The sequence below is a fragment of the Meriones unguiculatus genome, chromosome 18, assembly GCF_030254825.1.
Source record: "Meriones unguiculatus strain TT.TT164.6M chromosome 18, Bangor_MerUng_6.1, whole genome shotgun sequence".
Taxonomy (NCBI): domain Eukaryota; kingdom Metazoa; phylum Chordata; class Mammalia; order Rodentia; family Muridae; genus Meriones; species Meriones unguiculatus.
Window position 1 is genome coordinate 74261230 of NC_083365.1, and position 27998 is coordinate 74289227.

Below are 27998 nucleotides of genomic sequence, written 5' to 3' on the forward strand. Positions count from 1 at the left end.
TGATTAGGCTACACCCAGTGTCAGCCTCTGTCTTCAATGTACAAGTACATACATGTACACATACAAAGTGTGTACAAATGTAATGCCCAAGTCTTGTGGAACCCAAAGACTACCAAGGAGCTGATTCTGATGCAAACGCACTAGGGTCTTTTTATTACAAGCTCGGATTTGGGTCTGCACCCTCACCACACAGTGGTTGAGTGTTGAGCCTGAGCTCAGGGGGAGGGGGATTATATTTAGGGTTACAGCAAAGTTTGGGAAATTCCAGCTAGGCAGTTGTCGAATTGATTGGTATTTAGCAAATATTGGGTTCCGGGAGGAAACTGTTTGCCCAGAGGGAAAAGCCAAACCATAATTGTTTTACTCATTCTATTGTAAAGAGCACCTGGGCAAATTCCAGGTATTCACTGATAGCCGTTGCTAGAGATGATGGTTAAATATTACTGGGTTTTCTCCAGGCTGTTCCTTGGGTAAGGGACTCCATTGTCTTCTTCTTGGAATTGGTGACCTATGGCCTAGTTCCTGGGACTGGTGGCTTTTGGAGTTGGGGGTCAGGCCTGATTCTTTCACAGACACAGAAACTTAGTTAATTGTTCAGTCCGCTAGATAAAGCTTTGTCATTTTTCACTTTAACCTACACAATTGGAAACAATCTCAGAAAGGTATATACCTGCTCAGTAAACAAAAAGACTGAATTGTGTTATATTTTACAAAATGGATAAACCAGACCCATTATTTTGCTTTGTTTTGTTTTAAATTTGGAATAAATGCACCAGAGGGAAAGTAATTAAGAGATTACTTTGTATTTTGAGATGACTGGTTGCAAGTTGCTTTTCAGAAATACGTTAGATAAATAAGACTTAGAGTTAATTAACTTTTTTAAAGCTGGGTTTCACTGTGTAGTACTGACGAGGTTAGTGTGCAGGACACCTTTAGAGAAGTTACTTCATTCCAGTCAGCTTATCTAAGAGACAGGGATGTTGCAGTCAGAGTTGCACACCCCTATAGTCCAGTCCTTTAGAGGTAGAGGCAGAAGGATTTCAGCACGTTCAGGCCAGCCTGGTCTGCAAAGCAAATTTAAGACCAGTTAAAATACAAGACCCTGTCTCAAATAAGACCTAAGTAGCAACAAAAAATTCAAAAGCAACCCAAAATTCCCAAGAATTTATGAAGTAGTTTTCTGGGTTGTTGGGATGTTCTATGAGATAACAGACAAAGCATTTGAAACCTGCCAGTAAGTGCTCAGTAGTGTTCACTATCACTGTCGCTGGTCCCATCATCACCATCATAGGTTTATATGTTACGTTTATTTAAGAAAAACATTATAGCCCACTCTAATGTTATGGTACATTTATAAACCAGGAAACCTCATGATGCCTGTGTGGTTCCTGATTTAGAAACCAGAGAACTGCACTAGAGTGTTCAGATCTAGCAAGACCATTCAGTTTCTCGTTTGAAAATTAACTTTCCAGATGCTTGCTGTGCTAACTCCTTTAGATGTTCTGTCTCAAATCAGGTCAGTCTCTCCCTGCCGCTGCTGGAGACACCTGTCCAGCTTTTCTGACATGGAACTGAGGGACCTGAGAGCAGTTACGTCATTTGCCCCGTGTTTCATAGCTAGTACAGTGAGGAGATGGTGCCTCTTTTGGACAGCTGAGGCACCACAGCTTTTGCTGACATTTTCCCTGAGCCCTAGTCACCTTTGCCCGAGGTGAATTAGATGTCTCTTCCTTGTCACATGATCATCCTTTTGTTCAGATGTAGTAATATATAAAGTGAAGCCTTTGTGTCTGGGTTTTTGTGAAATGTTTCAGCCAAGCCTTTGCTATGTTTATGTTAATCGGTAGAGGCTGAGAAATTGTTTTGAGACTGTTTGAACCTTGAAGAGGCCTGCACTTCTTTTTAAAATAACCTTAATGGATAAATCATGTTTTTCAAAATTGAATGCACTTATTCTACTTACGATTCCTCAGAGTCAGTCAAAAGCAGCAGCAGCGAGGCGCGTGGAGCACTGTGAAGGTGCGAGTGCTAACGCCTCGCCAGTTTACAGGTCCCGATGTGAACGCCTGCAGGGTCGGAAAAATCTGTTTCTGTTTAAACTGTCTTTGCAATTTTAGGTTTCACTGCCTCAAGGTTCTCAAGGAATCGCCCATCAGACTTACCAGCAGCCTGTGGTGTTCCCTCATCAGTCTAATCAAGGATCTCTGCCCACAACAGGGATGCCGGTCTACTACAGTGTGGTTGCACCGGGCCAGCAGAGCAACGGAAGGTGAGTGTGACTCACACCTACTCCTGGCTTCCCGCTGTTCTGGGAACACGGTGCGCTACAGCACCAAGAGTTACCGAAGGACAACGTTTAACTAAATCACAGAAACCATGTTCTCTTATAAAGCAAAAAGGTATGCTAGTCAGTATTTTGAAGATTTTTTTTTTTTTTTTTACTTTATGTGTTTTTCTGCATGTTTGTAAGTATACCACATGTGTGCAGTGCTCAGGGAGGCCAGAAGAGGGCCTTGGATCCCCTAGAATTGAAGTTACAGATGTTGTGAACCACTGCATGAGTGCTAGGAACTGAACGTGGGTCTTCCACAAGAGCAGCTGTGCTCCGAACTGCTGAGCCATTCTCAAGCCCCTTTGCTACTAATCTTTAAACACTTGTATAAGCTAATCATCCCAGCACCTTTGAGATAAAGAAATTAGAAATAGAAATTTATGTGAATTTAAAATCTTTGAAAATGCAGTGTAAAAATGCAGCATGGAGAGATGGCTTAGCAATTAAAGAGTACTTGAGGCTCGCAACATTCTGTGACTCCAGCTTCAGGGGAACCGATGCCTCTGACGCCACGGACACTTGGACTCATGTTGTACTTACCCACATGCAAATACCCATACCTACACATAATTAAAAACAGTAAGAATAAGAGCTGGAAAAACATCTCAGCTCTTCTAGAGGACCTGAGTTTGGTCCTCAGCATCTACTTCTTACAGCTAACAATTGCTTGTAACTCCAGCTGGCATACATACAAATAAAATAAGCCTTTAAAAAATAATTAAGGGTCTCACTATGTAGTCCTGGCTGGCCTGGAACTCGCTATCAGACTTGCTTCAAAATCCGAGATCCGTTTGCCTTTGCCTCCCAAGTACTGGGATTAAAGGCCTGGAATGGCATATTATTTCCTAATGTACTTCCTGTTACAGCTGCTGGGGTACCTTTGTTGGGCTTCTCCCACCTTTTGGGACATTTCTGAACCCTTTCTGACTGACTGCTACTAATATGTTTGTCCGTAGAAGTATTGTTCAATTCACTGGTTTTAAGGGATTTTTTTGCCACTTTACCCTTCATTTTCCCATTCGTAACTTAAAACTCAAAAACATAATATAATCTTCTCTAATCTGTAATCTCAAGGACAGCCTAATGTACATAGAAACCTTTATTTTAGAATTCTTTGAAAATGCTTTGTATTACAGAGTCTTTATGAAAAAATGATAAAGCCAATTTTAAGCCTTTTCCCTTTGCCTTCTGCACAGTCTTCTGTACCTCCTTTCTGTATTCTAGTAACCCCCAAGTGTGCCCTTTGGCCCTACTCCTTCTGCCTTTCTTGAACTCTATTTATAACTCCTAAGCTTCCAGTTTTGTTTTCTATTTGTTTTTCCTCAAACTTCCTTAATGTAATTGTTGGTGATAAAGTCTGTTGATCTGGTTTATAGTGTTTGGTGCAGTTATACCTTTGTTGTTACTAGAAAGTGAGTTCCTGAACACTTACCCTAAAAAGGAATAAAAAGTAAGTGAGGCATAAATTCTCAGATGTGCCAGGTGAATATAATATAGTCTTGAGATCTGAGCAACACTGTACCGTATTATAAACTTTATAATGTTAGAGTTGGGGCTGGAGAGCTGGCTCAGTCGCTCTTGTGGAGGACCTGGAGTGGGTTTTCAGCACCCGTAAGGTTGTTCACAACTATCTATAACTCCAGTTCTGGAGAATCTGAAGCCCTCTTCTGAGCTCACACATAGTGCACACTTCAGACACACACATAGTGCATATGCACACATTCAGACAAACACTTAATACACATTAAAGAGTAAATAAATCTTTTAAAAATGTTAAGTTGTTAGGGATAACACTCAGTGGCAAGTCATATGCCAAGCATATGCAGGGCCCTGGGTTTGCGATCAGCACTGAAGAAAAAAACAATAATAATAAATGTGTAGATAAGACCCTTTTATCCAGGCACTTAAGAGGCGGGAGGCAGAGTCGGACAGATTTCTGTAAGTTTCAGGCCAGCCAGGGCTGCATAGTGAGATCCTGAAGATGCCAGTCATGTGGCTTCACACCTTTGATCTCAGCACTGGGGAAGCAGAGGTGGGTAGAGCTCTGAATAATAGGCCAGCCTGGGCTACAGCGGGAGAGCCTGTCTTCAACGTAGATGGATGAATGGATGGATGAGCGAGTAGATGGATGATGGGCGGGCAAGTAGGTGGATGGGTAGGTCAGTCGGTGGGCACGGGGGTAGGTAAGTAATTGCAAATATACATAGGCAGGCAGGTAGTTGACAGATAGATAGATGGATGGATGGATGCAAATATCGATAGATAAGTGAGTAAATGAGGGAAAAGAAAGTAAGTTAAGTGTTAAGGTAGGTTCTATGTTAAATTTTTTTGCCACAAATATTTTTATGAGAAAAATAATGTACTCTAACATAGCTGCAGTGGCAGTTGCAGTGTGATTTTTGTAGCAATAACAGAGTAAGTGTATAAAGATTACAATTAATTGTATGAATAAAAGAAAAATGTTCTTTTCACTGATAAATTACTCTTTTCAGAACATCTCATTTCTTCTTTAATAGATATAACTTTTTGTTTATTTGTTACATGGGGAGGTCAGGGGCCTCGTGATGAGTAGGCCATGAGCATGTGAACAAGCAGGTGAGGGGCTCTCTCTGTGGGCCAAGGGAAACTGAAAACTTCTCTAGACAGTTGCTTTTTCTATATTATTTCTATAGGTCAATCACTTGTAGAATACGTTCTGGGCATAACAGCAAAGTAAGTTGTGAGAGAGGGAGGGAGTGCACACAGGACGCATTCTGTTCCCCTGAGCCGCTTCATGAACTCTCATGTAACCCCATCTCTCTCCGTCTGATGAGCTGCTGGCTTACTACTGCTTAGGCCGTAAAGCTAATTGTTACTATGAATGAATCAGGAGCCTGAACTGTACGTAAATCTGTGTGTGTGTTGCCAGGAATTGAACACACAGCTTTGAAAATGCTACACACTGTTATCGTCCCCTATATTTGGGCACTTTTAAACATGTAAATGTAAACACACACATACAGAATCTCCGTGTGTTCACATGTAACACTTACAGTGACTATTGTATTTCTAGCTAAACCTCTGCTTCTGCCCCCTCCTGGAGAGCTTTACTGTTTCCTTTAGACTGATTCTTTTGTTATTTTATGTGTGTGCATGTTTGCCTGAGTATATGCTTGGGCACCACATGCCTGTCACCTTGGAGTTGAGAAGAAGACATTGGACCCTCGAGGACTGCAGTGGCAGACATTTGAGCCACCATGCTGGGAATCAGTTTCTCTGCAAAAGCAACAAGTGCTTTGTGGCACTGAACCAGCTCTCCAGTTCATCCTCCTCTAGATCCAGGTGTCACGTTATTTTCTTCATGAACAGTCAGTATATTTATCCCTAAAGACTTTTAGGTGCATATAGCCATTATGCCATGTCATACCTTTTATTATTATTTTATTATTATTATTATGCCTCAGTAATAAAAGTATTATTCATAAATACTTTGTAAGTTCTATCTGTGTCTTAAGAGTTCCTTCCTGTCTCCTAGATTTGACCAATAATATCTGTTGTGTCTTCTGACGTGTATCTTTGTAGTTCCTAATTCACTGGGTAGTTAAGTTCAAACTAGTGAACTTATATGAGACAGTTCCAATAAATTGTTTAGGTTAGGGGCTGGAAAGATGGCTCAGTGGTTAAGAGCACTTAATTGTTCTTCTGAAGCTCCTGAGTTCAATTCCTAGCACCTACATGGCAGCTCACAACTGTCTGATGCTGTCTGGTGTGCAGATGTACACAGGAACAAAAGTACCCATATACATAAAACACACAAATAAATAAACCCTTAAAAATTGTTTAGGTTATTAAATGATACTTATTGAAAGTTCTCAATAGGGAGATGACTAAAGAGAGGCTAATATTATAAATTTAGATCCCTGATTATTTATGAGTTTATTATTATTCTATAACTTCATATCATTAGCCTGAAAGAATTTGCTAAAAAAAGAAAACTTCGAATATAAACCCATATTAGTTTGAGTCTAAATGCTATTAAAAAATATTTCAGCAACTTAGTTTTTTTTAGCTAATTGCCTATTTTGTTAGAATACATCAGAATTGTGTGTGTGTGTGTGTGTTCGTTCGTGCATGCAAGAGTGAATGAGCCCACCCGCAGACACGCATGTGTTTTCAAGACAGGTTTTCTCTGTGTAGCCCTGGCTATCCTAGATCTCACTCTGTAGATCAGGCTGGCTTCAAACTCAGACCCGCCTGCCTGCCTGCCTGCCGCTTACTCCCAAGTACTGGGCTTAAAGGTGTGTGTTACTGCCACCTGGCTTGCTATGTTTTTCAAGAAATAACGGTTTTTTGGAGTCTTTAACTATTGTCAAATTACCCATTTATGTTGAGATTATCATTTAACTACATCTCTTCTTTTCTCCCTCCAAACCTTCCCATATACCTCTCCCCACTCTACTTCAAATCTGCTTTTTATTTTGTTATATTTCCATGAGTACCAAATACACTGATTTTTATTTTATAAATTAGTGGCTTCTTTTTTAAAGCATTATTTGAACACTACAAAAGAAATGTTAGAATAATTTGTAAAATTGTCAGTGATGAGATTAGGAAATTGGTTTTCAGTGTCTCGGTCAGTGCTATGAACATAAAGTGGTTTTTTACTGAGTGATCACAATTCAGAGAAGAGTTAAATTAGGTCTGACTCCTGCCAGCCAATTTGAAAAATATATCCATTTAAATAAGTTGGAAGAATGTTTATTTCAAGGACTCTTTGGTTTGCATCTCATTGTGCTGTTTTCTGTGTTTGGTTTTTTTTACCCTGTAGCTCTGCAGTCGGTTACTTACAACATCCAGGGTCAGAACAAGTACAGTTTCCTCGAACCACGTCACCATGCAGTTCTCAACAACTCCAAGGCCACCAATGTGCAGGTATGCCTAAATGGCTGATGCAAAGGTCACGGCTCGTTCGTCTGCAGATAGGTGACCCCTCTCCACTGCCAGAGTGTTAGCTGCTCTGCTCTAGTGTACTCTGCTGCCTCGTGTACTGTGCTGAGTCAGGTTGGCATGAATGCCCCACTCCTGCCTCCATTCTCCCCCCTCTATGGGGTTAGTAATCTTGGGGATCCTTTCCTGAGTCCCCTTGATTGATTATTCTCTAGGTCTTTCTGGGTAATCAAATCAGCTAAAAGCCTCAGCCACTGCCTTTTGCTGACACGTGGCACATCTTGCTCCTGCTGAGATAAAATCACAATTGTCTACTGCATGTCTGTGCCCACAATTCCAAAGGCAGGTCGGACTTGACAGTTTCCTCCCCTTTTACATTTCTGCCACAGCCTCTGTCTGGTGATCAGTGCAAAGGTCTTAGAATCATGACTTTCCCGTGCCATGGCTCCCTTCATCCTCACAGTACTGTTTCCTTACACCACAGGCTTCTTTCCTTCCCACTGTGCTGATTTTCATCTTCTTTTCATGTATTTGCAATAATCTCTTAAGTTATTTTGTTTATTTCCTTATTTTCATCTATTCCCCAACAACAACAAAAAATTATTACATAGTTATTTTCCTGAAACAGAAATATCTTCATGTCATTCTTTGAATAAAAAAAAAAAAAACTCATTAAAAAAAAAAAAAAAAACACCTCACCAGTTAAGAGCACTGTCTCTTCTTCCAGAGGACCCTGATCCTGTTTCTAGCACCCACAGAACTTGGATATAACTCCAGTTCTAAGGGATCTGTTCTCTTCTGTTGTCCTGTATATATGTGGTGCACATACATACAACACATACATACACACACACAGTATAAAAATAAATCTTAAACAAAAAAACAAGCAAAAAAAAAAAAAAGACAACTCAAAATGGTCTTTTTTTTTCCTCCCTTGCTAGCAAACCTCCCAGTTACACATGTGTGCTAAATTATGGAGAACTTTATTTCTTATTACAACTGCATTTTTCTTTTCTTTTTACCCCCATTTGAGAATGAGTCTCTCTCTGTAGCCAAATTACCCTACAACTCACTCTACATAAGGCTGGACACAAATTCAAGGCTATTCTCCTATCTTGACCTCGTGAGTGCTGAGTACTAAACTTTTTAGATCAGAAGTACTTGTTTTACTGTTTTTTTCTTTTGCTAAAAATGACTGTCTTCCGGATCCTCTCTCTGTCAAATGTTTCTCCAGGTCTTTGAAAGGCTTTTATGCTGCTCTCTGCTTCTATATGATTTTAAAGTACAGATCTTTAGCATTATACTATATTTTCCTGTAGTGATTTGTTGACAGATAAACAATAAGTGATTGTCAGTAAATGACTAACTGTGGCTGTATCTGGCCTGGGCCACTTTCAGTAGAGGCTGAGGAGACCTTTGAGACATCCTGCCCAGTCAAGCTGGTTCTATATGTAGGGAACTGGAACCACCATTAGGATTACTACAGTGCCAACTAAGGTCCTGAAGACAAGGGCACAGATCCTGTCTCAAACGGCTTAATGTTCTTGATGTAAGTTAAAGTACATACTTACTACTAAAAATGGGACCCAGGATATGACTCAGTGGGTATAGGTGTTAGCCACCTAGGCCTGACAAGCCAGGCATGATCAGGCTTGAGCACTAAGTTTTTTGTTTGTTTTTGTTTTTAAACACAAAGTATGGTTGTACACATTTTTAATACAGTACCCTGGAAACAGAGGCAGGCAGACCTCTGTGAATTTGAAGCCAGGCAGGGCTTCAAAATGGGATCCTGTCTCAACCACCACCATGCCTGCCATATACCCACAAAAATAAAAAATAAAAAATTGCTGGATATAGTGACACACATGTGTAATCCCAGTGTTTCTATGAAGGGCACAGATAGAACCCGTGGGAGGGTCAAGGACCATGAAGCTCGGAGGAGACAGCATAGCTGAAGACCCTAACTCAACAAGGTGGAAAGCTAAAAAAAAAAATTTCTTGTAAAATTGTCCTCTCTTCACATCCACCATGACTCACATGCATCTACTCGTGTGTGCATGCATACACGCACAAAATAAACATATTAGTAAATGCTGTTGCAATAATATGTATACAGGAGAAATAAGAAGATCCCCTTGTTTACTTACCTTTACTGCACAATTATTAAGGTGTTTGCTGGGCTTGCACATGTGCAGATCAGAGGACAGCTTTCAGAAATTCTTCTCTTCTCCTCTATAGGTCCGAGAGATCAAATTCAGGTCAGCCAGCCTGGTGGCAGGCACCCCTCCTTACCCACTGAGCAATATGTCCAGCTTAATAATGAGCGTTTATAAAGTCAGCCTATCAGTCCTACTTAGCCTCCTTTTTCAAGTGGGAAAGCAAACTAAAGGAGGTGAAATAATTTTCTGAGGTAGAGTTTTTCTAAGTACTAAAATTGGGCTTTCTGACCCTCTTGGGCCATATTTTCTCTGCTAATTCAAATGAACAAGTGTAGCGTTTCATCTTATTTTTGTTTTGTTTTGTTGTTGGGTTGGGTTGGGTTGGGTTTTTTTTTTTAATTCTTTATTAATTACACTTTATTCACTTTGTATCCCCCCTGTGCTTCCCTTCCTCCTCCTGTCCCAATCCCTCCCTTCCTCCTCCCTCTGAATGCATGCCCCGCCCCAAGTCCAGTGATAGGGAGGTCCTCCTCCCCTTCCCTCTGACCCTAGTCTATCAGGTCTCATCAGAAATGGCTGCATTGTCTTCTTCTGTGGCCTGGTAATGCTGTTCCCCCCTCAGGGGGAGGTGATCAAAGAGCAGGCCAATCAGTTCATGTCAGAGACAGTCCCTGTTCCTATTACAATGGAACCCACTTGGATACTGAAATGCCATGGGCTACATCTGTGCAAGGGTCTTAGGTTATCTCCATGCATGGTCCTTGGTTGGAGTATCAATCTCAGAAAAGACCCCTGTGCTCAGATTTTTTGGTTCTGTTGCTCTCCGTGTGGAGTTCCTGTCCTCTCCAGATCTTACTGTTTCCCACTTCTTTCCTAAGATTCCCTGCACTCTGCCCAAAGGTTGCCCATAAGTCTCAGCATCTGCTTTGATAGTCTGCAGGGCAGAGCCTTCCAGAGGTACTCTGTGTCAGGCTCCTGACTTGTTCCCTCTTTTCCCCTTCTTCTGATGTCCATCCTCTTTGACTTTCTGGATAGGATGGGTTGGGTTTTTGAGATCAGCTCTCCGCTGTCCTAGAACTCTCCATGTAGACCATGCTGGCCTTGAACTCACAGCAATCTGTATGCCTCTTATGGAATTAATTTACACCATAATGACCAGCCTTCCCCTTATTTTTGGTAAAAATACTTTCACAAAATTTGCTTTTATTTGAAAAACATCTGTTTTTAAAATTAGGGTATTTACAAAGTATGTATGTTGGGTTGTTCTCTACTAAGTCCTTTACATGTTTAGTCTACAGGATTGCTGATTTTTGTTTTGTCCTGACTTTTCTAGTTTTTTGAAGTTTTTTGTTTGTTTTTTGTTTCTTGAAAGTTTGGGGTTTTGTTTGTTCGAAGTAAGTTCTCACTACACAGACCAGGCTAACCCAGGAGTCACCCTGCCTCAGTGTCTTGAGAGCTGGGTTCTAGGTAAGCACCACCACTTTTAAGCATACACCACTTGTATGGATCAGGCTGCACTAGAGCTCAAATCTGACCTGCATACATAGTTGTGAAAAACTAATCCAGAAATGTGAAGTTAATGCTGTTTTCCTAGTGTATTTCCTAAAATAACGATTAGTTCCCAAAACACAGTGATTTCAGTGTACTAATTGTCCTGATTTCCAGCCCTGCCACAGCAGCCCCCTGGTGGAGGAATGGTGATGATGCAGCTCAACCTACCAAATAATCCACAGTCTCGTGCACACTCACCGCCACAGTGGAAACAAAACAAATACTACTGTGACCATCAGAGAGGGCAGAAGTGTGTGGAATTTAGCAACATAGAGAATATTGTTCAGGTAAGATATTTTGCTCTTTATCTGTTTGTTGTTTGTTTTTGAGTCAGGGTCTCACTGGAAATTACATTGATCTGCCTGCCTCTGTCTCCCTGAGAGTGAAGGTATAAACCACGACAAGTGGCTTGGTTTGTTATTTAGAAACAACATTTCTGTGCATATCATGACTTAACAGTGATTTTGAAATCCTTCTGATTAATAGGGCAGTTGAATATTTCTTACATCCAGACATTTATATCAGTATTCAAGTATTATTTTCCAACTTTTAAAGTCTTATTTGTATAGCCTCAGCTGTCCTCAAACTCTTAATCCTTTTATCTCAGCCTATTAAGTACTGGGATTACACAGGTACACCCCCATACCACATTTTTACTTATCAATTTATTTATATTCAAAATTAATCTACCTAAAAAATATCAGAAGAAAGCTGGGTTTGGTAGTTATGCCTTTAAATTGACAGCATTCAGAAAGCTGAAGCAAAAGAATTGATATTTTGGCAAAGAAAAAGAATCAAGCAGGGGCTGGAGAGATGGTTCAGTGGTTAAGAGTACTGGCTGTTCTCCCAGAGGACCCCAGTTCAATTCCCAGCACCCACATGGCCATCTGTAACTTCAGCCCCAGGGGATCTGACATCCTCACATAGACATACATGCAAGAATCAAGCCCCAGGTGTGTTTGTTACTTTTCTATTCTTAGAAGATGCATCATGACCAAGGCGACTTATAACATAAACTGTTTATTGAAGCTCGCAGTTCTAGAGTGTTAGAGTCCATGTTCATCACAGCAGGGAGCATGGTGGAAGGTAATACGCATGGTGCTGGGACATACGTTCACAGGGGCAAGACAGGGAATGGGTGGACTTCTGAAACCTCAACACCCATCTCCAGTGGCACACCTCCTCCTGCAAGTCCCCTCCCCCAATCCTTTCCAAACACTTCCACCAACTAGGTATCAAGCATTAAAATGTGAGCCTGTGGGAACGTTCTTACTTAAACCATCACACCAGGCATGGCGGTAGTTGCCTGTACTCAAAGCATTTAGGAGTTGGAGGCAGGAAGACAAGGAGTACAAAGTCATCCTTAATTGCTGAGTGAGTTTGGCCTTATTGGGTCTCCCTTGTTTATTTGTTTGTTTAAACCCTATCAATAAAAAAACAAGTACAAATTACCAGCAGAAAATATTACCTGAAAATATTAGGTAAAAATGTTAATGGAACATTTAAAGTAGATAGATTAGGTATAGAACTTTGATCAGTTGTAATCATCAATTACTGCAATCAGTAAAGATGGATCAAACAAACATTATTTTTAATGTGAAGTACAGGCTCACCTACAATGTGCTTTTGCCACAAACGAGAAAGAAAAAGGAAAGAAAAAAAGTGAACCTAGCCAACTGGTGGTCCACACCGTTAACCCTAGCTCTCTGCAGCCGAAGGCAGGCAGATGTCTAACCCAAGGTCACCCTGGCCTGCGTGGAGGGTTGCAGGCCGGCTCAGGCTTAGGTAGAACAAAGTTGTGTTTTGCTTTGATTTTTGAGGCATGGTTTCTCTGTGTAGCTTTGGCTGTCCTGGATTCACTTTGTAGACCAGGCTGGCCTCGAACTCACAGAGATCCACCTGCCTCTGCCTCCCTGAGTGCTGAGATTAAAGGCGTGTGTCACCTCACTGGGATGAACTGCTGCTTTTTTTTTTTTTTTTTTTTTTTTTAACCTAAATTTAGTCAATACTTTAGGCCTGGAGGCTACTTTATCAATGTATAAAAAGAGCATATTTTATGGAATAAATGAGATATTTTAAAGAGAAATCCTTTTTAAAAAAAAAATCTTTATCTTTTAGTTACTTGTTTATTTTATGCATATTTATTTCTGTGCACTTGCATGCCCTGTGCCCCTGGAAGCCACCTAAAACTGGAGTTACAGATGGTTGTGTATCATCATGTAGGTGCTGTAAATCAAATCTAGGTCATCTGGTGCTCTTAATTGCTGAGGCATTTCTCCAGCCTACTTCAGTTTTGGCATTTTGTTTATTTAACTTTTTATTAATTTTTTGTAAATTTCACATCATGCACCCCAATCCCACTCATCTCCCCATCTCGTCATGTCTACTCTCTGCCCTGGCAACCTCCTCCCCCCACCCCCACCCCCCCAAAAAAAAGAGATAAACAAAACCTTCTGGAGGCTGTAGTGTGTGACAGTGTCCCGCAATATACCCTTTGTCCATACTTGTTTACTTGTAAATGCTCATTGCAGTGAGTCATCGGTCTGCTTCCAGGCCTCTGGCTTCTGCTAATCTTTCATACCGGATCCTCACCGGGACTCCTGGATATCCTGTTGTTGCCTGTGTCGTGGAGATTCTGCTGCTTTGGACCTGCAGGACTGGATCATTTTTGTTTTGTTTTTAACCTTTTTTTTTTTTCAATTCACATCATTTCCATCCCTCCAATTCTCCTTCCATGTCCCTTGACTCCCTTTCAAATACATATCCTCAAATTCTTTAATTATTTTTGCTGCCTATATTCCAAACCAGGACCCCTATGCTAGAGCAGTAGTGCTCTTACCTACTGAGCTGACTCTTCAGTGTCCCATTATCCTTTTGGGATGGTATTTGTTCATGTGTTTTCCAAGCCCTTCAGGTTCATATTTAATGAGATTTCTCAAGCTTCTTGATATGAGCACTCAGGGCTATGAATTTTTTTTCTTGGAACTGCTTTTATTATGTCCTGTACATTTTGATATGCTGTGTTTTCATTTTCATTCAATTCTTGAAATATTTTAATTGCCTTGTTAATTTTATTATATGTTTATTAGTGTGAAGGTGTCAGATCCCTTGGAATTGGCATTGCAGACAGTTGTGAGCTGCCATGTAGGTGCTGGGAATTGTACCCAGGTCCTTTGGGAAAGCAGACGGTACTCTTAACCACTGAACCATCTCTTTAGCCTTTAATTACCTTTTTGATTCCTCCCTTCACCCAGTCTTCATTCACTAGTGGGTTTAGTTTTCATGAGTTGTGTACTTTCTGCAGTTTCTACTGCTTTTGATACCCAGCTTTATTTCTTTGTAGTCTGATAAAACACTGGATGTTATTTCAGTTTTCCTAAATTTGTTGAGACTTGTTTTATATCCTAACATGTGGCCAGTTTTGGAGAAAGTTCCACTGCCTGCTAAAGAGAAAGTATGTTTTAGTGTCTGGGTGGAAGTTTTTGTAAATGTGTTTCATCTATAATATCATTTAACTCGAGAGTTTTATTTAGTTTTTGTCTGGATAATCTGTGTATTGGTGAGAGAAAGGTATTAAGTGACTTACTGTTACTATCTTGGGCTCAGTCTGTGGTTTGTATCTAATAGTATCTCTTCTATGAAATCAGATGCCTCTGTGTTTGTTGCATATATGTTTACAATTACCGTATCTTCTGGTGGATTTTTCCTTTAATGACTATGAAAGTCTTTCCCTATTAGTTATGGTTTGAAATCTATTTTGTCAGATATTAGAATAGTTATACCTTCTTTTGTCTTAGTTCCATCCTTCACCCTAAGTTTGTGTATGTTGTTGATGTGTGTCTTGGAGACAGAAAAAAAAAAAGTGCACCCTGTTTGTGTCATAGTATTATACTGTTGATGTCATAGTTTTGATGGTCCTGTGGTTTTTGTAAGAGTGTTGGGGGCTGGGTCTCCAGGCATGTGTACCACCACTCCCAGAGTTGAAAAAGCCAACAGGTAGTTTGAGACCAGCCTGGTCTATGTATTGACTTTCAGGCCAGCCAAGGCAATACAGTAAGACTGCCCAAAAGAAAAGAAAAGATTAGCACTGTTTAGGAAACTTGAGAATCCTTTGTATTATATTTGTGACTATTTTCCAAGGATGAAATTATTTTGAAGTGAAATTTTGTAAACATTTAATTTAGAAAAAAATGAGATAAGTATATATTCTTGCAAAAGCAAAATTATTGCCAATTTATAGAGCAGATTTCAAAAATATAGCTTGTTCTCATTTTTGTACTAATGATGTATGAATGCATATGCATTATTCATAATGACTTAACTTTTATATCAATTAAAATTTAATGAATAAAATTTTTTGTCTAAAAGGAAATTTTCCCACAGCCAAGTGTGACCTAATTTCCTCTATGCTGTGATTGCAGCCCAGCCCTCAGCTCAGCAGCCCCATCATTTCACCAGTGCAGTCACCAGCACCAGCTCAGCTGTCCACCCTAAAGACCATCCGTCCCTCCGGACCGCCACTTTCCATCATGTCCCAGTTCGCTAGACCTTTTGTTCCTGGGCAGGGTAAGTACTCATGAAACTGGTTATAGCTTCAGCGGACTGTAACCCACCCTGATGGCCCCTGTCACTCTTCTCTGTGTAACTGCATACATTTATTTATTTTGTATGAATGTGTGCATATATGTGAAATCAAGAGGACAACTTTGAGGAATTGGTTCTCACCTTCTATCATGTTGGTTCCAGGGATCAAACTCATGTTGACAGACTTGGTGCTAATGCTTGATTAGGAATTTAATAGTGACTTATAATCCATTCCTTCATAGTAGCAGTGCACAATGTTTTATATTTGTTTATTAAGAAATAGATTTAGTAAGCATTTATACAAAGTTTACTGTGCCCCTATGAATAAAAAACATTCCTATTATTACTGTGCCTTAATCTCCTTAGAGAAACAGATAGGCATGTGGATGATTTTAAACTGTAAATGAAATCATTTCATTTACCTCTAACAAAAAAAAAAACAAAGAAGAAGAAAAAGCTGGGTGTGGTGGGCTCACCTTTAATCCCAGCACTCAGAGAGGCAGAGGCGGGCAGATCTCTGTGAGTTCAAGGCTAGCCTGGTCTATAAAGCAAGTTTCAGGACAGCCAGGGCTGTTACACAGAGAAACCCTGTCTTGAAAAGCAACAACAACATTGAATTGTGTTTGTTTTAAACAATGTATGGGGTATATGTCTGTTTGTATGTGGGTTTGTGCTTGCGAGTGCAGGTACCCACAAGAACCAGGGGTGTCGGCATAGTAAGAGTTATTAGCATGCCTATAATCCCAGCACTCTGGGAGGCAAAGTCCAGCGGATCTCTTTGAGTTAGAGGCTAGTCTGGTCTACAAAGCAAGTCCAGGAAAGCCAAGGCTACACAGAGAAACCCTATCTCGGGGATGGGGTTGGGGGGGAAGAATTATTAAATGAGGAGGCATTTACAATATGATTTTGTAAAACAGATTACACAGGTATTTCAAAAGCCAATATAGAGATTTTCATAAAGCCCTTGACTCAAGATAGTCATTTGTTAGAGAAATTTTATAATAAAAACAAGAATGAGTTGTAATTTTATGCCCACTAGAATAACTATGACCAAAAGGGCTATCAACACCAAAAGTTGAAAATACAGAGAGGCAAGTTTTTTCACATTGGTGGTGAGAATGTAAAAGAATAAAGGCATTTAGGAAAAAGTGGAAAAGAATTCTTGTTAACCACTTTAAAGAAACACATAAATAAGTGAACAAAGCAAGCTACATGTTTAGAGCTAATCATTGTTTTAAACAACTATCTAGGCACATAAGGAGGTATACTATATGATACTACTTAAATGAAATTTGCATACAGAAAGTTCTGTAGGAATGAGGTAAATGGTAAGGAAATAGAGGGTAACTTTGAAGACTGTAAATATCCTTTGCTCTTTCTGTAGTCATGGACTTACTACTATCTGAATTCATCAAACACAACACTTTAATATCCATTTTATTGTATATTAATTTTATCTCACCTTTTCAAAGTATTACACACAATAAAAATGAGCACACTTGGGCTGGAGAGACGACTCAGAGGTTAAGAGCACTGCCTGCTCTTCCAAAGATACTGAGTTCAATTCCCAGCAACCACATGGTGACTGTCAACCATCTATACTGGGATCTGATTTCCTCTTTTGGCATGCAGGTGTACATACAGATAGAGCACTCACATACATATACATAAATAAATCTTTTTAAAAAATGAGTACACTTGCGTAATAGAACAAAGACTTAAAATATACAAACCAAAAATATCAAGTCATAAGATGACTTGTATTTTTCACCCCTTTAAAAACCTTTTAAGAAATTATGAGTACGGGCGTAAACATGTGTATTGTAAATACATCTGTAAATTTATGCACTAGTTCATGTGTATAGGTGTTTGCCTATATGTATGTTTGTACACCACATATGTCTGTGGTGACTATGAGGAGCAGAAGAGGGACTCAGATTCCCTTAGAACTGGAGTTACAGGTGGGTGTGAGCCACCATGTAGGTGCTTGGAATTGAACCTTGACCTTCTGGAAAAGCAGACAGCTCTTTTAACTGCTGAGTCATCTCTCCAGCTTTTTTGTTTTGTTTTGTTTTTATTTTATTTAATATGCATTGGTGTTTTGCCTGAGTGTATGCCTCTGTGAGGGTATCATCCTCAGGAACTGAAGTGACAAACAGTTTTGAGGTGCCATGTAGGTGCTGGGAGTTGAACCTGGGTCCTCTGGAAGAGCAGCCAGTGCTCTTAATCACTGAGCCATCTCTCCAGACCTGCCAGCCCCTGCTTTTGTTTTTTAATTATTGTTTGTTTGTTTTGTCTTTTAAGACAGGGTTTCTCTGTGTACCTCTGGCTGTCCTGAAACTCATTCTCTAGACCAGGTTGGCCTCACACTCAGAGATCTGCCTGCCCCTGCCTCCCAAGTGGTGGGTTTAAAGGCATGTGCCACTGCTGACTAGCTAAAAATTATTTATTAATAAATAATACATTGACAACATTGAAAAGTAAATGGAAAGATGGCTCAGTGGTTAAAAGCACAGACTGCTCTTTCAGAATATCTGAGTTTGGTTCCAAACACCTAAATCCAACAGCTTACAACTGCCTATAATTCTACTTCCAAGGGAATCCAGCACCTCTGGCCTCCTGCGACACCTGCTCTCCTGTATACATACCCAAACACAGAGACATATATGCACATAATTAGAATTATTTTTTAAAAACTCTTAACTGAAGGGCTGGCAAAATGGCTCATTTATAAGAATGCTTGACTTGCTGCCACACCTGACAACCTGAATTTGATGCAGGACCCACATGATGGAAGGAAAGAGCTGCCTTCTGCAGCTTGTCCTCTGACCTCCACACTTGCTATGAAAAGTGCATGCCCACACACTCAGTGAATAATAAATAACTAGATGGACTTTGTTTTTAAGTAAATGATGGCGCTAGAGAGGTGGCTCCTTGATGAGGAGTGGAGAGTGCTCTGGTTAAAGACCTCACTTTGGTTCCCAGCACTCATATTTGGCAGCTCATAACCACCTGTAACTCCAGCTCCAAGGAGTGACACCCTCTTTCAGCCCCTTGCACTCATGTGCACAGAGACATATACAGAACTAAAAATAATTGTGGTGTATATCTTTAATCCCAACTCTTAGGAGGCAAAGGAAATGGAATTGTTTGAGCTTGAGGCCAGCTTGGTCTACACAGTTACTAAATGCCCCCCCCCACAACCCGAAGGAAAAAAAAATTTAAGGAAAAAAAAATTTATTAAGTAAATGCATAGTTTCAAAGATTACACTGCAGTTTCACCATCTCATCCCTTATTCTGTCCCTACCACTCAACCCTCTTTCACAATCACATTGACAGTTTTCTCCTTTCAAAAGTTTACACTGACCCTTTGAAGAATTTAAGGAGCTTTTTCCATTTAAAACAAAAGAAAAAAGAAAAAACAAAAACAAGCCAGGTGGTGGTGGCTCACATCTTTAAGCCTAGCACTAGGGAGGCAAAGGCAAGCAGATTTCTGTGAGTTCGAAGCTCAGCGGTTTATGGAATTTGCCACCAATTCTAATGGCCCAGTCCCCAGGACCCACCTGGTAGAAGTAAACTAACTCCCACAGGTTGTCCTTTGGCCCCCAAATACCCACCATAATTTACTTTGCATATACACACATACAAACACACAAATAAAAATTTAAAATACGTCTATTAACCTATGCTTGTTTCCCATCAAACATGTTTTCTATGTTTATCTTCTTTCTGAACAGTTTAGCAAACTCTGGTAAGTACATTACAGCCAAGAAGAGGGAACCATGAAAAGTGTTTTTAATGACTTTCAGGAGATGCCAGGTATCCGCTGCTTGGCCAACCCCTGCAGTACAACCCTCCTACTCTTCTGCATGGACACATTCCACACCAACAGGTATGACAGGCAGTTCCTACTCCACAGGCTTTGTTGCTAAACACCCTAAACTCTTTCTGAGGCTGTCAGAGGCGCTGGGGCCAGCTGCCGATACTTGTTAGCACCAGTGCAGAACAGAGCAAGGGACAAGGTGGCAGCCAGTCAGCTGAGTGGTGCTTTGCTTTTGATAACCAGAAGATTTGAGGGTAGCCACTGGCACAGTGGCACACTCTTGTAATCCCAGCACTCAGGGCAGAGGCAGGCAGATCTCTGAGATTTTGAGGCTAGCCTGGTCTACAAAGTGAGTATGGGAGAGCCAGAGCTACACAGAGAAACCCTGTGTCAGGGTTGGAGGAGGGGGAGTGTGGCAGAGGTGAACAGCAGAGGCCCAGTACTGCAAAGCAGAATCCAGCCTGGGACTGGTTTCATTTCTGCTCAAGTACAGTTTAGGTGCGATGTTTTCGAATACCACAACTTAGTTTGCAACTAATTCCTGGTTTTCTAGGGTCAGTCTGGCAGCAGGCATGGAAGCCGTGGACGGAGACAAGCTAAGAAAGCTGCATCCACAGACCTTGGAGCCGGAGAGGCAGGTGTGTCCATAGATGTAGGTTTGAACACTCATTCCATCACGCCACAAAATGGACTCCATTCTATCTCCACCTTCAGGGTCTTAAAGATTATGTGAGCATGGACATAGGAAGGCCTGGCAGGTAGCTTTAGGAGCAGTAACGAGAGCCACAGGGAAGGGACGTGTCCGAGGAGCAGGTAGAGAATGGCTCCTTTTCACCAGTGGAAGACAGTCAGTTGTCTTTCTGTGGTACAGTGCTTTGTCTTTATATCTCAGTTCTGCTAAGCAGCCTTGGGTGGTGAGGGTGGTTGCTATTATCTTTATTTCACATTGGGAAATCAGAAAAGGTTTGCCCAAGATGACCTGATCTAGAGGAAGCCACTGCTTAGGCCACACCTTCTGAGTAAAGATTAGGATTAGCTGCTTAGCACTTAGTACTGAATTGGAATGATTTGAAAGAGTAACAGATGTTATGAGTTTACATAATGTCAGAACATTGTTTCCTGTGTCGTCTGGGGCAGTATCACTTGATCCTACTTCTCTGGTGATAGGTATATATTAATTCTCTCACTTTTTCCATGCTAGTTGTTGGCAAGGTCTTGGAAATCACTGAACTACCAGATGGAATAACTCGAATGGAAGCTGAGAAGCTCTTTGGGGAACTCTTTAAAATTGGCGCCAAGATCCGATGGCTCCGGGACCCCCAGTCTCAGCCCCAGCTACGTCGTCATCCTCTCTGCTGTGGCAGTGGGGATAGCACTGTCAACCCTGAGCGCTCTAAACCCAGTGACCTGGCCTCTACATACACTGTCCTAGCCACGTTCCCCTCCATTTCAGCTGCACAGAGTGCACTGAAGAAGCAGGTCCAGTCAGTGAACAAGTTTAAGCTGAGAATGAGCAAGAAGCACTACGACTTCCACATTTTGGAAAGGGCGAGTTCTCAGTAAACCAGCCGCTACCTTTGGACCCCTTACTGTATAATTCCCTGCCCTCTCCCATCTGATTGGCTTGTTAAGTGGAGCGTATGTTAATATAGAGACTGCTGAGGTGTGTGGCCAGGTGTTACAGCTTTTGGAAGAAAGTCCAGGGACCCAGAAAAGGGAGGGGAGAGATATACATTTTACCCCAGGGACTATAGGAATCCACACAGAAATGATACAGAGTTGACAGCTTTTCTAAGGAAATGCTGTTTGGATGCCTCCTAACTTTTATAGTTATTTTGTTTTATATTTCTGAATTCTTGTATCAGATCCAAAGCTCTATTGTACAGCAAATTATTCTTCAAAGTGATTATAACCAGTTGCAACCTGTATTTCTTTTTGCAGCCAGCACAGTATGAACCAGCTCAGACTTTGGGAGAAAAAGAATGCAGGAGTGGAATAGCCAAGTCAAAACCATGTCAAAACTGTCCTTTGGGGGGTACTGAGGGTGCTAAGGAGACCCACAAATAGACGATTCCTCCTCCACTTAATTGCTAAACACAGAAGAATTTCCAGGAAATCCAGAACTCCCTGACAGGGTCCTTCCTTCTTCATTTAGGTAGTATGGCTGTTAAGTGTAAGGTAAATTATGTTCTCAATGCCTCTTAATCAAACCACTTAGGTTAAAAAGAAATAGGAATCATCCTAGGCAGGAAAATTATTCCACTTTTTTTTTTTTTTTAAGTGTCCTTCCAATAACTAAATGCCACTCATCTGCATTCTCCTCTTGGGATATTTTGTCTCCTGAGGAAATGTATTTGACGAGTGCTGAAAACTTCTTAAGTGGTTTAAATTTTGTTTTCATTGTTTGCAGCGGATTACTGGACATCAAAGATTCATTGCACTTATGAACAAGGAACGTTATTTTCAATTTCTGTGTAATTTTGCAAGGCTGTACAATGTGCTGATGCAAGCCTTTTTCAGTTCAAGAGAATAAATGTTTACAAATGTAAACCCACTTTGTCTGGTTTTAATCAGAAGCATCTTTAGGGGCTGGTGAGGTGGCTCTCATCAGGTGAAAGCACTTGCTGCACATCAATCTTAAGATGCAGTAAAGGTAGAAGAGAACCCACCCCATAGAGCTGTCCTGTGAACGTAGTTCTCCCATGATGCCAAAAGCAGTAAGAAAAATAATTAGTATCATAGCTGACAACAGTATAGCATCTGAACTCTGCTTCAGGCTACGGAAAGTTTGTTTTCTGGTCCCACTATGGAGGAAACATTAGATTTAAACAGCAGACGTTGTGGCCTTGATGTAAGTGAAGGCGGCGTATTCCACACTGCTTCACAAAACAGTTGAGTTGGAGTCTCCACAGGAGCAACAACAAAAAGGGCCAAAAACTGCAGCAACGGCCAGCCAGAAGGTCTTTGCGAAATGCTCTGACTCCTACATCTCAGCAGTCCTCATGGTCCAGTATACAGCTAATCAACAGTAGCCCCATGGCTGACTGGGATTCTTGAAGCTTTGAGAGATGACACTGAAAGAAAACCTAAGGCCTCCACTCACATTCAACCGATCAGTCTTCACCAGCAGAAAACACTGCAGCTGTTTTGTTGTTTTTAGTTTAGTTTTGTTTTTTTCTCTGTGGCCCTGGCTCTCCTGAAACTTACTCTGTAGTCCAGGTTGGCCTCAGACTCAGAGATCTGCCTGCCTCTCTGCCTCCCAAGTGCTGGGATTAAAGGCGTGCACCACCACTGCCTGGCTACAGAGGCATTTTAACTGCCCGTGTCCCATCAGTTTAGGCAGCATAGTGCATGTTTCTGGCCAGTTTCTAAGCTAATTCATTTTGGATTGATTTTTCTGGGTATAGGAATATGGGAAGGGCATAAGGAAAAGTAGAAAAACCTAAGTCAGAAAATAGAAAATTAAACCAGGTGGGGTGGCACACAACTGTAATCCCAGCACTCTGGGAAGGTAGATCTCTGTGAGTTCAAGGCCAGCCTGGTCTACAAAGTGAGTCCAGGACAGCCACAGCTACACAGAGAAACCCTGTCTTGAAAAAAAGTACAAAAACAGAAAAGTGTTCAAAGTAGTTCTTTGGGAAAGGAGAAAGGAAGCACTAAAATAGATAAAAGTATTAGCTAAGTAGAGTTTCAGTTCTCCTGTTGCTTAACAAATTTAGTTGCTTAACACAAGCCTTAAGCCACTTGTGGTAGTGTGTACCTATAATCACAGTACTTGGGAGTTTGAGGCAAGAGTTCAATTTTCATGTTCCATTTGGCAGATGGAGAAACTCCATCAACTTGCCCTCTGACCTCTACACACTTTACACACACACACACACACAAGTCCTCTGTGTTGATGATGTAGTTCAGTTGACACAATGCTTGGAAAGCAACTTTTGGAAAGCCCTAGTTTGGATCCCCACCACGACAGTAACCGAGTGTGATGGTACACACTTGAAATCTCAACATTAGAGAGGTGGAAACAGATGAATTAGAATGTTGTCTTTGGGAAGTTGAAGATAGCCTGGGCTATGTGAAACCCTGGGCCACAAACCTGACATTGTTTCTGATCTGGCTTGGGTCAAGTCCGATGGTCAAAAAAAGAAAGAAAGTTTTCTCACACACTTTCTAAAGACAGGGATAGAGATGTTATCATCAAAGCCTCCACAGACTGAAAGCAGCCATCCTCGGGAAAACTGAAATACAGGGTCCCTCGGCAGAGGATGAGCGCTGGACAGGTAGAAACCCTGACCTGAATACACAGTTCACTTGAGCCTCAAACTAATTGAAGCCAGGCACCGTGGCTCCAGCTTATGATCCCAGTACTCAGGAGACAGGCATGATGGTGGTCAAAAGTTTACACCAGCCTGGACTGGCAAAATGTCTCATCAGTTAAAGGCACCTGCCACCATGCCTGACAACTCAAACCACATAGGAAAGAACAAACTTCTTCTGGCCTCCATTTGAATACCATGGCAGGCATGCCCCCCATATTATGATAAATACATACACACATGAAGAAATAGGTGTAACTTAAACATAATCCCCTGATGTATCACTAAGCTATATTCCAACGAAGCTTGAAGAAATTAAACACACAATGTGGTCAAGATGGTACGTACACAGCTGTAGTTCCAGCACCCAGGAGGCGAGGGCACAGAGTAAAGGTTGTCCTCTGTTACATAATTCATCATGAGTCTGTCTCAAAGAACAGAGAGATGAGAGAAAACTAGCCATGTGTTATGTTACAACAATAGAGGCCAGTTTATTCTCTATAACATACTTGTATTTGAGCATCTGTGACAATCTCTGCTTTTCCTTCCTATGGTTCTCATCACCTGTATTCTAAAAATATATGGAAATTTTCATTAAAAAGCCATTTGTGTCTTAAGTTAGCACCATCTGAACACATGATTTATGATGAAACCTCTGTCATTCCCAGTATGCAGGTGTCCACAGAGGCCAGAGGGGGTTGTGAGATCCTCTGCAGCTGGAATTACAGGCTGTTACGAGCCACCTAATTTAGGTACTCAGAATTGAACTCAAGACCTATGCAAGAGCAAGGTGGTAAACTATAATTAATGACTTAGTGTAAATTAAAGGTCCCCTTTGGCATTTATTACGGTGGCAATTACAGGAGTAATTGGCCAATTCATTGCTTAATGCTTTGCTACCCACGGAGGATTGTTCTTGAGACAAATTGTCGCTTTTGTTTACCAATAACTCAGCAAATATTTGTTCAGTGAGTAAAGTTAGAACTGACCTAACAAAACAAAGGCTTTGAATTCTGAAAAGTGCATACATAGTTTTCTTAAATATGATTAGGGCAGGCATTCAGAGACAAGTACTAACGCCTGTAAAACACTTTATTACCAAGTACTTCTAAACACTAGGGTCTCTGTGTGATCATGTAGCTAAAGGGCAGGTTCCCTTGTGGCTCCAGTTGACTCATGAGGCAACTGAACTGTCAAGAGGTTAGGAAATTTGTCCAGGGTTACGCTGATCATGGAAGGAGGTGTTCATAAACTGGGCTGTCTGTTTTCAGCTATGGGTTAAATATTGTTACTGCCCCACATCTTGCTACTAATGTTGTTTTATATTATTCCTTTGTATCTGCCTTCAAAGCAGAAGATCGGAGTCAGAGGAGTTTACATGACACGTTTTGACTTTTGAATGAAGATAGAAACGTGCAAATGTTTTTTTCTTCCATTTTGATTGCATATGCATCCACAAACCTTACATAGCTATCAAATTATTTTCTTACTATCCTATAGGCAAGCTGAATTGACTCCACATAGACAACTTTCTTTATACCTCCCTCTCTTCAAGGAAACAATATTTTCCTATACATAATTTTCATATAAATTATTAATTATGGCCAGCCATGATGGCGCATGTCTTTAATGCCAGCACTCGGGAGGCAGAGGCAGGAAGATCTCTGTGAGTTCAAGGCCAGCCTGGTCTGCAGAGCAGGTTCCATCCAGGAAATCCAGGGCTACACACGTTCTATCTTAAAAATATATAAATCTGTGCATACAGGATCAAAAAAGTGACAGGTTTCAAGTGAGACATGGAACTTTAATTATTTTGAGACAGACTCTTTTTCATATATTCCTGGTTGGCTTCCAGACTTACAAAATACCCAAGAATAACCTTGAACTTGTGATCCTCTAGCTTCAACCTCTCCAAAAGCTGAAATTATAATTGTATGCCACTCTATCCAGTGCAGGCGATCCTGGATGGATCCCAGGGCTTCATGCATGCTAGCATGTATTCTACCACTTAGTTACATCCTGAGCCTAAGTGACTTTATTTATTTATTTATTTATTTATTTATTTATTTATTTATTTGAGACAGTAGCTCTGGCTGTCCTGGAATTCGTACTGTGGACCAGGCTGGCCTCAAACTCACAGAGATCCACTGCCTCTGCCTACCAAGTGCTGGGATTAAAGGTGTGCACCACCACTGCCTAGGCTATTTTTAATTGATACATAAAAGCATAAAGTCATATATATTAATGGGTTCCCGTGTGTGTGTGTGTGTGTGTGTGTGTGTGTTTTGGTTCTTGAAGACAGGGTTTCTCTGTATAGCCTTGGCTGTCCTGGATCTCACTGAGTAGACCAGGCTGGCCTGGAACTCAGGGAGAACCACCTGCCTCTGCCTCCCAAGTGCTGGGATTAAAGGTGTGTGCCAACAGTGCTCAGCTCCCATGTGTGTTTCAATATATGTGTATATTGTAGAATGTTTAAATCATGTATTTATTTACCATGTCTTTATTGCGAAAACTCAAAACCCTACCTAATTGCAGGTTGAATTTTAGTAAAGCCACATGGCTGCAGGTGTAGCAGAGTGCTTGCTTAGCACACATAAAACCCTGGATTTTACACCTATCAATGGAAAGTGGGTTAAAGAAGAGAGAAAAATAAAGGCCACCCAAAACTGAAGTGAAAAATCAACTTTTAGTTCTGGAGAATAGATCCTATATAAGGAGTAATCAATATGTCTAAATTGGTAAGACTGGTTGAAAATACAAACACTGGGTTATAACTCGTTAGCTATTTTTAGGGAAAGTATTATAGGAAAGGAGAGTTTTTGTTTTATTTTGGTTTTTTTATTTTATTTTTAGAGACAGGGTTCCTCTGTGTAGCCCTGGCTGTCCTGGACTTGCTTTGTAGACCAGACTGGCCACAAAGTCACAGAGATCTGCCTGCCTCTGCCTCCCTGAGTGCTGGGATTGCAGGTATGCCACCACATCTGGCTATAACACTATCTTTATATCTATATCACTTCTTTAATCCCTTAAATACTGTCAGATGCAGGAGGGGAAATTTGATGGAGACCGTGTATTGTAATTACAAGTATTAAGTATGGATAAATATTTACTTCAATATTAACCTGCTACAGATTGCCATATCTTTTAAGACATTCTCCCATAACAATGGAAATGAAACCATTATTTTCCTCTTTTGTATTACCATAGAGAGAGTAGCTGGAAAGTAAGTATTCAAAAAGTGGCCATGGGTAGGGGCATGATAAAGCACTGGCTATAATCTCAGCACTGGAAATACTGAGGCTGAAGGATGGTGGATTGGTTCTTTGTGGCTGTGACTAAATACTGGATGGAAAACAACTTCAAAGAAAAGATTTCTTTGGCTCAGCTTAACCAACGATATGAAGGAAAAGGCATGGTACTCTACCCCTTTTCTGTACAATCTGGAGTCACAGACGGTAGGGGTGGGGTCACCGGCATTCGGGCTGGCCTGTCCCTCTTCTATTAAACCCTGGAAACCACCCCACAGACACCGCTAAGGGTGTACCTCCTAAGTGAATTCAGATACAGTCCAGTTAACAATGAAGATTATAAACAGATGGTCCAGTCTGAGGCCAGCCTGTGCTGCATAGAAAGATTGTCTTCATAGAATTAAAAATAAGCTGTTTTAATAGCATAGTGTCTAGAGGTTTTTAAATGTGATCCAGTTGGTCAGTGCCCATTATATCCCGGAGGCCGCTATTCTGGCAATACTTCCCCTCAGGTGAGGGGGGCTACAAAACAACAACAACAACAAAAAAAAAAAACACCAAAAAAACTGTTGTGCCACTATCTGGTCTTTTTCTTTCTTTTGTTTTGTTTTGAGACAGGATTTCTCTGTGTAGCACTGGTTGTCCCGGACACACTCTGTAGACCAGCTGGCTTCGAATTTACAAAGATCCGCCTGCCTCTGCCCACGGATGTTTGGGACTAAAAGCGTAAGCCACCACCGCCTGCATTTGTTTTTCTCTCGAGGTCTCTCTATATACCCCGCGTGTCTTTGGAACTCACCACATAGATCAAGCTGGCTTCTCAGGGATTCGCCGGTCCCTGCCTCCCGAGTGCTGGGATTGAAGGCGTGGGACAACGCCCCTCTGAATAACCAAACGCTTCCGGCAAATCTCTGTAAAGCTTACGTTTATTTATTTGAGGAACATTTCTTCCACCAGTCAGACCTTTATTCTTACAGCGTTGTTGTGCTCACTGCTGCCCTCTTTCTTCGCGCCTCGAAATCATAGTTTACGTTTCCACAAAGAAAAAAACTGAACTA

The 27998-nt window shown here is 41.0% G+C and overlaps 1 protein-coding gene and 1 long non-coding RNA gene across 11 annotated transcripts in view; one reads left to right on the forward strand and one right to left on the reverse strand.

Annotated features, from left to right (window-relative positions):
• Positions 1-21926, forward strand: part of R3hdm1 (R3H domain containing 1) — a 131361-nt gene extending 109435 nt beyond the window's left edge. For 8 of the 9 annotated variants that reach the window (XM_060371887.1, XM_060371888.1, XM_060371891.1 and 5 more), the window contains 7 exons: positions 2118-2269; positions 7140-7243; positions 11083-11255; positions 15390-15534; positions 19363-19445; positions 19930-20014; positions 20578-21926. In XM_060371887.1, the coding sequence (XP_060227870.1) occupies positions 2118-2269; positions 7140-7243; positions 11083-11255; positions 15390-15534; positions 19363-19445; positions 19930-20014; positions 20578-20939 (1104 nt within the window). In that variant the 3' untranslated portion in view covers positions 20940-21926. The remainder of the gene's footprint in view (positions 1-2117; positions 2270-7139; positions 7244-11082; positions 11256-15389; positions 15535-19362; positions 19446-19929; positions 20015-20577) is intronic. The other variant, XM_060371893.1, reaches the window with a different exon arrangement.
• LOC132649042 (uncharacterized) lies at positions 3-27995 on the reverse strand. 2 transcript variants are annotated; one of them, XR_009587462.1, is made up of 5 exons: positions 27740-27995; positions 13473-13625; positions 9406-9490; positions 1964-2066; positions 3-1064 (listed from the first exon to the last, which is right to left on the reverse strand). It is a non-coding gene; the product is annotated as an uncharacterized LOC132649042 (long non-coding RNA). The 2 variants fall into 2 exon arrangements; XR_009587463.1 differs by having other exon boundaries at positions 13419-13625.
• Positions 27996-27998: the final 3 nt, after the last annotated feature.